Genomic DNA, 12,820 nt, shown 5'->3' with positions numbered 1-12,820 from the left:
CACACACGCACACACACACACACACACACACACACACATACAAGACAGGGGCGTGAGTGGTGTGGAAGTGAACAAACCCACGCTCACAAATAAGTGCGCCCACACACACACACACAGTCATGCACATCGCTCTTGACTTGCTGACTGATGCAGAAAATGGACCTAGAGACAGACAGCGTGATAGACAGATGAGCTAGACTGTGAACGCCTCACGCATCAGTAAGGCTTAGACACTGTATCACATGGCAGAGTGCAGACAGCGTGGACATGGCACACACACACACACACACACACACACACACACACACACACACACACACACACACACACACACACACACCAGGCAGAAGAGGGCAGACTAGGCTTGCGGGCCCAGGCCCAGACACACACGCACACATACAGTACACATACACATACACACACCAAAGTGGACAAACAGACCCATAACACTGCCTGACTTTCTGACCCTAATGAACTGCTCATCCCCTCCACTGGGAATGCCGGATGTGTGTGAGCATGTGTGTGTATGCATGCATGCACTTGGGCTATTTCTGTGTTTATGGGTCTGTCTGTAGGTGTGTGTGTGTGTGTGTGTGTGTGTGTGTGTGTGTGTGTGTGTGTGTGTGTGTGTGTGCATTGAGAAGTTGTATGAGTACGCATTTTACATGAGTTGGCATGAGCTATGTTTGTTTTTGTGCACATGTGCTTATGGACTATAAGGATAATGTGGGTGTATGTACTGTATGGCAGTGTGTATGGGTATGTGTGTGTGTGTGTGTGTGTAGCATCTATGTGTCCATGTGTAGCATGTGCGTGTGTGTGTGTGTGTGCATGTGTAGCATGTGTGAATGGGTGTGTATGTGTGTGTGTACATGTGTGTCTGTGTGTAGCATCTGTGTGTGGGTGTGTCTGTGTAGCATGTTTGTGTGCGTGTAGCATCTGTGTGTGTGTGTGGCATCTGTGTGTGTGTGCATGTGTGTGTGCATGTCTGTGTGTGTGTAGCATGTGTGAGTGGGTGTGCGTGTATGTGGGTGTGTATGTGTGTGTGTGTGTGTGTGTGTATGTGTGGATATGTATGTGTATGTGTATGTGTGTGTGCATGTGTGTATGTGTGTTTGTGTGTGTGTGTGTGTGTAGCATCTGTGTGTCCACACGCACTGCTGCCGATGGCCATGATGTCTGATGTCAGTGGAAGCCAGCAGGGCTGATGGGAGCTTGGCTGCGACCCCGGCCGCCAGCCGCGAGCGAACGAGCCAGCGAGCGAAACGAGTGAGGTCAGACACGCAGCAGCTGCTCACAGCAGGCCTCGCCGTGGGAGGGGGGGGGGGGGGAGGGAGGGAGGAGGGAGGAGAGGAAGAGGAAGAAAGAAGGAAGGAAGGAAGGAAGGAAGAGGGGGATAGAGAGAGGACACTGACAGAAGCAGGCTTGGGTCAAGTATGTATCTAAGGCACATGGCAGTGGCCCCACTGCGCCAGGACTCGGACTAATGACTCTATCTGCCACAAGTGATCTCCAGGCCACAGCCACTGAGAGCAAGCTGGGCTGTTTTTAAAGAGGACGAGGTCCATGGCTCACCAGAGGCAGACATTACAGAATGAGTAATCAGACACCACTTAAGTCTCTTATAGAACTACCGACATTAGGAAATCTTCTCCCTGTTGGAAAAAAGGCCAATTCTTCAGACACATTCTAAGACATTCACAGCGCGCATACACACATTCAAGGAGCTGCGATTGCTTCTGGAGTGTCCTGATAGGGAGATGGAGAACGTTTTAGTTTTCCCCCTGTACTTTTTACCCTACCCTAGATGTGGAATAGCGATTTAGCAAGTAGAGCATATGCTTATGGATACATCTTCAACCCAGACCTTCAGACCAAGGGGAGGGGGGGAGGTGCATGGTTGAGGAGGAGGAGGAAGAGAGATGGGGGGGTGGGCAGGGTTGAGGAGGAGGAGGAAGAGAGATGGGGGGGTGGGCAGGGGGAGCAGGCCTGCTGCCGTTACCTGCCGCCGGTTTGCGCAGCACCCAGATCTCCTCACTGCTGCCGCCCTGCTGGCCGCCGCTGGGAGTGGGCGAGCCGTGAGGGCTGGACTCCGAGCCGCGAGAACCTTCAACACAGAAACCAGCGTTAACGCCGCCGGGGGCCCAGTGGCCGCTCACCGCTCAGGCTGCACCCCCTGACGGGCCCATGGATAGCCCCCCCGCCCCCCCTTCCAAGGTACGCCACCGCACCCCCGACACCCCATGGGCCTCCCGGAGCACCCCTCTGAGCCTGGGGACCACTTATGCGTGGCCCGCAAGCGAGAGGTACAGAATTTAGGCAGGGCAGGCGCTGAGGAGACCCACCAGTCCACCTGGCAATATTCTTATAAAGATTAGCGCTTATCTTATTGTATTGTATCTTATCTTATCTTCTTACCTTCATACACACAGTCATTCTTTCTCTCACACACACAGTGCATGCCACACACACACACATATATATTGTATATTCACACATATATATATGAGAAACATTTATATACAGTTATACACAAATATAATATGCATGTATATCAACATATACATACAATATATATACCTCAGGGAACAGGTGTGCAAGGAGAGGAAACATATATATAATATATACAGATATATTTATATATGTTGGTTATTTTGTTTCAGAGGAGAAATTGCAGTGCATTACAAGTGCATAACCCATCTGGAATCTCAAGGTCAATAGAAACTGGTGAAGAGCATTTTGGGGTTTATTAATGTGCAAGGATCCCAGAAAAGACAAAAAGATGAATGACCAAGCCTTTGTTGATAAACAGATGTCTATTTTTACCTGAAATAGCAACTGCTTTGGAGATGTATGTATAGATTGCCCTGGTACACCCAGCAGAAATATGGGCCTGAACCTGCATGGCTTAGATGTCCTCACTATGTTGACTAGCTTTTGGGCACTGTTGACTTGATTCACTGATGTCAATTAGTATCAGTCTACCAACAGGAAATTAAAATTCTATATTACTGGTACTCTCTCAACAGTTGTAGTGTAAATAAAGAAAAATAAAGAAATAGTTATGAACATAACTAAATAGTTATAAATGAATCTGCCAATGTGTGACAGCACCAATCTACCACCATGCAAATAAAAAATGCTAGAGCTTCTGTGAAGACATTAAGTGACTGAAGTTCCTTCAGTGATTTAAAGCGTTCTGTTCTTTGTTCTTCAGATGTGTGAAAAGGCTTAGGCTTTAAAAACAGGCAGCAGTCAGCAGGTAACTCATTTTGAGTATTGTCCAGGCAGCAAGAGCTACGGAATTGATGCTTCAGTGACAAAGAGAAAAGCGGCAGGCAAAGCCAGTCCGAAGCGTAACTTCCAGATTGCACACGACCATTTGTCACTGTCAGCATTGAAGTCAAGTGCAAGTCGGCTTAAATTTGGAGAACTGCACAAGGCCTCGGGATTAAAGAGACACAAAGCAAGACAGATTTATGAGAGGAATAGATTAGAGGAAAGAGATACACACACACACACACACACACACACACACACACACACACACACGTTCACAGAGACATGGCATACGGAGACACTGGAGGACTTGATGCATTCACACACTGATGGGAGATGTCACAGGAGCTGCACTTCCTGGATCATTAGGGGCAAATGGCCATGCATTCTGTCAGTCAGTCTGGTTTGGAGAGAGGATTTGGATAGAAGCAAAGCTGTGGGAGAGAGCACCTCACATACGAGCGCACTACCACAGCAGAGAGAGGGAGAGAGGGAGGCAGCGGCCAGTGGTGGACACAAGTACAGAGGGAAACAAACAAATAAAAGAAAACAAAAAATCCTTTCAGAATAAACAGAGCCCAATAGGTTCTCCCCTTTTCCAGCCTTAAGGACACTACTCAAGTGGGTCTCTGTTTTTTTGTTCTCTCGTCTGTGTTCTGATGGACAGACTTGGTATTTGAAACTAGAATGGCTATCTATCTATCAAACGGATAGAGAATAAGTCTTGTTAGGCATATATTGATATTGTTAGAAAACAAAACTACTGGGGACCGGTCTAAGAATTGAATAAAAGAGACAACGGAAAAAAAGGCAAACACACAAAAATACCATATAATTAATAAGCAAAAAAAAGCTTATTCAAAAAGCTCAAAGGAATGTCTGTTTTGCCACACCAGTGAACAACTGTAATTTTGTGAAATGATGAAGTGATCTGACGGATAAATCCAAATTTATTGACATAAAGATCATTCCCTCAAGCTTAGTGAGTAATAATAATTATAATAATAATAATAATAATAATAATAATAATAATAATAATAATAATAATAATTTTGAAGCAGTGGAGGCAGTATTGGGGGCCTGTACCTTGTCCACAGGGCAGATCTCCTGAGGTGCTTTCAGACCTGTTATAGCCAAAGGAAGTGAAAAGGGGCTGATGGGATTGATGATGGTTGGGCGGAGGTGGAGGAGGCGGCAGGATATGATACTGATGGCACGACTCGCCGTTGACCACGGCTGCCGGGGCGCTGGCTGGCGCGCTGGCTGGCGCGCTCAGCTGTATCTTTTGATACTGTTGGGTATTAATGACTGTGCTCCATGAACCTAGATACGACAACAACAACAACAACGACGACAACAAACAACAAGCGACGAGAAGGACAACACAACATAAAAGGACAAAGAAGAAAAGAAGAAAGGAAAAAAAGAAAACAAAAAGAACATGTAAGAGAGAACAAACATAAAATCACAAAATTAAGAAAACAAAACACAAAACAAACAAACAAAGCGTTCAGAAAAGGTTAAATGAATGAAACATAAGTAAGTCAACATAACAACAACACAAGTCAACGGAAAATTACGGAGGGAAATTAAAAGTGTTAAAAAAACAAATCAGCTGCCATCTGATTCTGTTCTCTTATTCTCTCTCCCTTGACCCAAAATATTCTATTATTCTATTTCTAAATAGTCATTAATCAATAATGTTGCATAATATACATATGCATGCTCACTGTATCATCTATGACGAGAGTGGATGAACACATATATATATGTGCGTCCACTTACATTTACATATATATATATATATATATATATATATATATATATATACACAAAATTAATGGGGCTGATGTAAATGGCTGGCTATCTTGCCAGGGTTAAGCGTAATCGTGCATGTATTTAATATAGATATGATGTTAAGCGTAATCGTGCATGTATTTAATATGGACATGATGTTATCTATCTATGGAATATTCATCATGTCCACTCTGTGTTCTCTATGCAGAAGGATACGTAATGGCCACCTGATGGTAGGTCCAGAGACAGAGCTCTCTATTTCTCTCTTGCATCGTGCTGCTGCCATGCACTCTTAAATTCTTAGCATGTGTGTATGTGTATGTTTGTGTATGTGTGTGTGTGTGCGTGTGTATTCCTCTCTGTGTACATGTGTGTGCCTGGTTTGGAGAGTGAGTGTCTGTGAGAGAGTTGTCTTTTTTTCATGGCCTGCGGTGTGCTGAGCGATGACTCACGCAGCCCTGTAGGAAGGCTGTGTAGATAAAAGCCAGCCATCTATCAGCCTAGTTAGCAGTGAAGTACACTGCACGGCGGACATCCACCACTGCCGCCTCCGAGATGTGAGTGTGGCTCTACACACTCTTCTGATTCCACTGGCTTCATCACCTTGCACATGTGGAGTGTGTATGTGTGTGTGTGCATATGTGTGTGTGTGTGCATGCGTGTGTGTGTGTGTGTGTGTGTGTGTGTGTGTGTGTGTGTGTGTGTGTGTGTGAAAGTGCACTGTATGACAGTGTGATAATTCTACATAGAGTGAGCAACAGATGGGAGAGGGTGAGTGTGGGTTAAGTGACTGCTGAAGCGATACTGAAGCGAGCACATATAACACACACACACATTCACAACCACACACTCACACATGGCCACGCAAACTCTCGCTCTCTCTCACACACACACACACACGCACATACACAGAGGAGGCTCTGCCAGACTGAAGCATGAGATATATACAGTCATACACAGATGATAACACTGAAAAAAACACCCTAGCCACCTTAAGCAAATGACTGAAGCGACAGCACTGGGCATGCTTGTGGTGCTGTTGTGTTTGGGACGCTTCCTCTAGAGCGAGTGTCCTTTTCACGGTTGAGCTAAAAGAGCTCTGGTGAGTCATCTGACCCCTCAGGTCTGTCTGAGTGGAATCAGGGTGAGAGGGAGGGAGGGAGGAGGAGGAGGGCCAGCGATCCTCTTCAGGCACTGTGGTGCTTAGAAAGCGTTTCTCTCTCCCTCTCTCTTTCTTTCTTTCTCGCTCTCTCTCTCTCTCTCGCGCTTTTCCTTGGCAGGAGAGGAACGGGGGCTCTCTCTCTCTCTCTGAATAGCTGTTTTTCATCCCTCTCTCCCTCCCTTTATTCTCTCTCCAGCTGGCGGAAATTCTGAGCACGTCGGCTGTCCGTCTCGAGGCTTGGCATCCCCGCTGAGGGGTTCGGAGTGCGCTCAATCGCTGTCGTCTCCTCCGCAAGAGTCTGACAAGCGGGAAGTGTGTGGCTGTCTGCCACCTGCTCATTACTGTCACCTGGCATTATGCAAACACACACACACGCACCCACACCCATACGTGCAGATGCACACTTACAGTCATGCAAACACACTGACTCTTATTTTGTCTCTTTCTTTGCATTCAGCACCTCTATGATTTGATTTATGGCCCATCATCTTAACTTCCCAGAATGCAGCAGACTAAGTCACAGACGTGACCCCAATCTAACCAGGGCTGCCCTGCCCTGCTTAAAGTCAGACGATTGTCTCGCATCCCCCTTGAAAAATCCTCCTGGATGTAAATGGCCACTAACTGGTTGCGGTTGCACAACATGCTGCACTTCCCCACATAATGTAAAAGGAAATGAATGACAATAACAAAAATCAAGCCAAATGTTTTTGCCTCGGAGTTTCAATAAATTAGCCATTGTTTTCTAACCAAATAATACTGATTTTAAAAATACACACTGAACAGATGGGTAACTTCTTCAGATGACGTCCACTACTGAGCGCCATCTGTAATCGGAAAGCTAGCCGCAGATGTTGTGACTGGCAGCGCCACTTCGCGCTGGCCTAAAGTGGTGAGTCAGTGCGAGTAATTGTGTCACGCTGAATCGCAGCGTTTCCCAGACTCACCCCGATCCTCCCAGTCTCCTCTAGGCATCAGTGCAAATCCTGTCAGCTGTGCTCGCCGCTCACGTGATGCAAACATACATTATCAATCAGCCAGGATTTGGCAGTGGCCGTCATGGAGGTTGTCATGGTAACGCCGTTAGGAAAAGCTGGACTGTGTGTATGTGTGTGTGTGTGTGTGTATTTTTTTTAGATCTGGCTGTCAATGGCTGCTGTTGCCCCAGTAGAGAGCAGACAGGAGGCACACACACACACACATACAGGAACACATTGTGTGAATGGTGGGACTGATGCATTGATTACCAGCAGAGGGCGACCTTTCAACCTTACTGAGGGATCTCTTAGCTGTCTAAAATCCCAGAAGGTCGGAGAGAATACTACTGACACATAGAGAATACCAGCGACATTTGTGCCCCATATATCACTCTTGATAACACTACCATTCCTCAAGTGAGGTAAGAGCACGTCTCTGGAGACAATTTTTATGAGCATCTCAACCACACTCAAACCATTATCACAATGTTTCCGCTATGTCCATCACAGAGGCGTCTTGGTCTTTCTGGAAAATTCCATGAACATACAAATACACCTGCACAGGAGAGAGATCCATTGCATGTGTCTATATCCATCTTTCCCGTTCTACATAACCTATCCTTTCCCTGTGGTCTAAGGGAGAGATTTTCTCCTGCTCTTCCCCTTTAAGCTAAACTCACCTGGGTCCCTAGCCCACAACTGACACCATGTACCTGTTCTCTTGCTGATCACCTCCACCAGGGTAGAGGGGAAATAGCCCACTCTGTCATTTCCTGTTCGGTTGTCATGGATACAGCCTTTCCACCGGCCATCTGTGTGTTGTTCCAGCACCTTCGATCAGACAAACATCTCGTCAGACATACTTTCAGGGTAGCATTTCCGTACACACAAACAGTGGCTTCCAATTAACTACTTCCTAGTCCTATACTTTTGTCATTGATGATGTAGGACATATATGCACACATTATATAAACCACTTTAGGCTGTATTAACAGTCTAACGAATAAAACTATGGATTACAGCACCATCTACAGATGGAAAGGTATAAAACCACAGAGAAAAAAGAGCCCTGCTATTAGTATCACTGTGATTTGATTAGAAGTAATACTCTTTAGTCATTAGGGAAGAGAATATAAATATGAGAACTCAGAGTTGTAATCTATACTTGCCATACTTTTTTATATATGTATACATTTATATTTTTTATATAAAACATTTATATTTTTTATATATAAAAAATGATGGCAAGTATAGATTGCAACTCTGAGTTCTCATATGTCTAACATGACTCAGTAATGGTAGAGGAGAGGTGAGGAGTCTCACGGTAATGACATCTCCGGCTTTGATGTTGAGGCTGGTCAGGTCGTAATTGTTACAGTAGTCCTGCAGAGCTCTGACCTGCAGTGCTGCTGAGGCATCTGGAGACACACACACACACATGTGCACATGCACACACAAACACACACACACACGCACACGCACACGCAAACGCACACGCACACGCACACGCACACGCACACGCACACGCACACGCACACGCACACACACACACACACACACACACACACACACACGCAGACACAGACACAGACACACACACACACACACACACACAGACACAGACACAGACACACACACACACACACACACACACACACACACACACACGCACACAAAGAAATACAACAACTTTGAGGGCACAGTTTAAACATAAAGGTAATTTAGCTGAAGAATCACTCAGGTTTTAATCAAACGTTGAATAAAGAAACCTAAAAATAGCTCAATCCATACACACACACACACACACACACACACTCTCTCTCTCTCTCTCTCTCTCTCACACACACACACCAAACCCAATTAACCCCAATCTTCCCTTTTCCGTCACTGACCTTCCACCCCATCTCCCCCTGGCTCCAGCATCTCACCTCGGAGCATCTGCTTGATCTCGCGGCTGGCCTGCGTGGCTGTGAACTGGTACACGATGTCCAGCGCCGTCTGGCTGTATGTGTTCCTCACAGACGCGTTGATGCCGCTCTGAGAGGAGGAGAGACGAGAGGGAGAGAGACGAGAGGGAGAGAGACGAGTGCAGAGGAGGAGAGACAGAGGAGGACAGACAGAGGAGGGGGGGGGGGGGGGGTCAGACCAAAGTTCAAATGACTGGAGTCCATGGCTGAGTAAGGGTGCACAGTTGTGAAACCAGCCATGCTCCAAGTTCCCTTTTGCTGGAAGGAGGGTGACTCGTGACCCAAGTCGAGCACTAGCTACAAGGAAACAGATGGGAAGCCATGTCCCTGTCCTTGTTCACTAACTGAAAGCCCACATGCATTCCTCTCCTAGCAAACGCATGGCACATGAGAGAGTGAGAAGGCCGATGGTGGAGTAGAGACACAGACATCAAGATCGGGCTGATTGTAAACTGACGGCAGTGTACTGATCTAGAGGCCCGAACTTCCACGGGACAGAGCCAAAGAGTGTGGCATTGCATTTAATTGCAGGTGTGGCAGGGCAGGTGTGTGTAGGAGAAAGACATGACGTGCATAAAAATATTAATGCATATATAAAATCAAATTCCACAGTAGATTTTTGCTATCTAATACAACAGAATGTTATTCATGTTCGTATGAGAGCGGCAAAAAACCCACCCATATTTTACATACATGTACACAAGCACATGGTTAGTGCTTTTCAGACACGACCTATTTTAATGGATGTTAACAGAAACAGGACTGAAAACTCCATCCAGTGCAAACGTCCACCTTCAGGCTGGGAGCGAGACGAAGAGTGACAGATGCATGAGGGAGTTGGACAAAACATTCCTCGGATTTGCAGGAGCTGGTGGGAGCAGGTCTAGGTCTTGTGGGAGATTGAGACCTCTACGCTGATCTAGCTCTGGATCTGGAGTCAGTTCCCCAGAGAGTCTCTCCCTGTTCAGAGCCTGGCCTTCTACTGAGAGTGTGAAAAGCATCTGAGAGAAGAGGCAGGCTGTGCGAGGAGGAGTAAAAATCTGTTTAAAACGAGCACATTTCACAACCCTACAGGTGGCATCCCAACAGGGACCGGGCTACTGCTCACGGGAGTCTCCTACACCCAAAAACACAGACGCATGAAGACTTCAAGCTCTAAAGACTTCTATTTTGAGAACACTTAGGCATTGTAAGTCAATTCAAGTAGACCCTACATTTTTAATTATAAACAGTAAAATAACCATAATAGGGCCTCTATGACTTCTATGGTCCCTACTGGACATTCACTGCAATACGAATGCTCTTGGCCTGTGGTCAGTAGTGTAAAACTACTCACATCAAGGAGGAGTCGCACCACGTCGGTCTTCCCACAAAGGGCAGCCTCGTGGAGGGCCGTGCCCGCTTTGGTCTGCCTGTTTATGTCGATGCCAGCCTGGATCAGCAGTCTGTTAATGGAAACACACATGATAGAGGGGTTAGAAAGAAGAACACGTTACATTTATACAGCACTTTTCTAGACACTCAAAGCACTTCACAGTGAAGGGGGAACCCCACTAACCATCACCAATGTGTAGCACCCACCTGGGTGATGCACGGCAGCCATTATGCAGCAAACCTCGAGGAATGGCAATAGTTGACTTAAGGGCCGTTCACACCAGGAATGATAACTATAACGATAACTATAACTATAACAATAAAAGCGTCCACACTGACCAACAGGAAAGTTTCTCTTTGTGTTGTTATAGTTTATGTGTGGATGTTGTCATTCATATATAAAACAGGTTCAAACGTATTCAAGTATATTCAGAATTTCCAAGGTTTTATGTTATGCATATCCATCACCTGTGGGTGGCAGCACTGAGGCCTCAACCAGGTACTGTCACACCATTCAGATCCATTTAAATAGTACACTACTGGCATCACTCACTACCGGCCTCTTCTGCCTGTCTGTACACAACACGTGCCCTTAGCACTTAGAGACCGACTGACCGACTGGCGCTACACTGAATTCAGAGCCGAAACTGAGTGCAGTGAGAGAAGAGAGAAGATGAAAGGGGGAAGGAGGAAGAGGAGGAATATGAGGAGGAAGAGGAAAAAGGTAATTGAAATAGTTTTAGTGCTATTTAAGGGTGGGAAATATGGGGATGCAATTGTCTTCTACAACCTATAGCCTTAGGCCAGTATGCATGTGAGCAAAGTACATGGACTTGTTCCTGTTACGCACACACACACACATATACGCATGCACGCACGCACGCACGCACACACGCACGCAGACAGAGTCATTCTCACACACACATACACACACAAAGAAAATGAGCAAAGCAAAGGCTTTGGCTGTAATACACCACATCCATCTGTGTCAGCAACACACCTCACAGAGCAGGCAGGTACGTGACATTTGACACCCGCAGCCCCTGTGCTCTTATGAAGGTGTGCAGCCGGCGAGCGAGCGAGTGGAGAGGGGGTCACTGACCAGCAGAGCTCCAAATGAGGCGTGAGCTCAGTTCACACTTCTCGCTGATCAATGCTCTCCGCCAGCGCAGTGCGGCCAGTACAGTCCACTCTGCCTGAAGGGCTAATGATTTAATTAGCAGTGGTGGGCTAGCCTCGCCTCAGACGCATATCTGTAACATGTGGATATCAATGCACCCCCACCCCCCCCGCCCTTCTTTCTCTCATTTTCTACCATTCTCTGCTTTTCCAACTCTCTCTCTCTCTCTCCCTCTCTCTTTTTCACAACGATTTCTCATGGTGGAAGAGTAAGAAATCACGGTGCAGCTCTGCTCTCCCACTGCTAATGCTGACTGTGTGAAAATGTGTGTGTGTGTGTGTGTGTGTCTTGCAGGGCTGCTCCCTGTGATCGCTGAGCCATGCGGACAGGCGGTGATTGACAGGTGCGGTGTAGTGTAATCACTGCTCCGTACGCGGCTGATGGATGACACTGGCTGCTCATGCACAGCAGACCAACACAGCCACAGCTCCTACATCTGACCACAACACACTCAAGACCAACAGCTTTTCCTCTTGACAGAACCATGGATTTAACAACACACACACACACACACACACACACACACACACACACACACACACACACGCACACACACATCTAAAATGCTTTCCTTTGGATTAGAAAAAAAAAAAAAAAAAAAAAAAAAAAAAAAATATATATATATATATATATATATATGTATATATACACACATACACACACGTTTAACATGCTTTCATATTTGGATTAGAAAAATAATAATAATTAAAAAAAAAAATATATATATAACGTCTCTCTCTCTCTCTCTATTATATATATATATAAAAATACATATAAAAATACATATATATAAAAATAAGAACACCTACACACAGTACATAGGAGATAGGCGATGAGCTAGGAGCATGGAGCACTAATAACTTCCATAGAGGAGACTCAGTGGCTGCATCAGTGTTCATTCAAGGCCAATCTATACTGTGATGGAAACATTCCCTGTAGCCAGAGGTCAGTGCTGCACCGACCTGCTCATTGATGTCCATACAGGCCTCCCACACTACCAAACCAATCTAACCTTTATACTCTTCACAGTGCAGGCTGAGAAGCTCTCTCTCTCTCTTTTTCTACATCTCTCTCTCTCTCCCCC

At 46.0% G+C, this 12,820-nt stretch overlaps 1 protein-coding gene across 7 annotated transcripts in view; it reads right to left on the bottom strand.

Annotated features, from left to right (window-relative positions):
- The window catches only part of caskin1 (CASK interacting protein 1), a 97,708-nt gene that overhangs the window by 13,888 nt on the left and 71,000 nt on the right, over positions 1 to 12,820 (bottom strand). For 2 of the 7 annotated variants that reach the window (XM_042086471.1, XM_042086474.1), the window contains exons 7-12: positions 10,519 to 10,627; positions 9,108 to 9,252; positions 8,539 to 8,633; positions 7,929 to 8,046; positions 4,366 to 4,602; positions 2,003 to 2,107 (exon numbers count right to left, since the gene is read on the bottom strand). In XM_042086471.1, coding sequence (XP_041942405.1) covers positions 2,003 to 2,107; positions 4,366 to 4,602; positions 7,929 to 8,046; positions 8,539 to 8,633; positions 9,108 to 9,252; positions 10,519 to 10,627 — 809 coding nt within the window. The remainder of the gene's footprint in view (positions 1 to 2,002; positions 2,108 to 4,365; positions 4,603 to 7,928; positions 8,047 to 8,538; positions 8,634 to 9,107; positions 9,253 to 10,518; positions 10,628 to 12,820) is intronic. The other 5 variants (XM_042086472.1, XM_042086473.1, XM_042086475.1 and 2 more) reach the window with 5 other exon arrangements.

This window comes from Alosa sapidissima, chromosome 3, assembly GCF_018492685.1.
Source record: "Alosa sapidissima isolate fAloSap1 chromosome 3, fAloSap1.pri, whole genome shotgun sequence".
In the NCBI taxonomy this organism is placed as follows: domain Eukaryota; kingdom Metazoa; phylum Chordata; class Actinopteri; order Clupeiformes; family Clupeidae; genus Alosa; species Alosa sapidissima.
The sequence above is the reverse complement of the archived record's forward strand: the minus strand, read 5'-3'. Positions and strand labels throughout refer to the sequence as shown.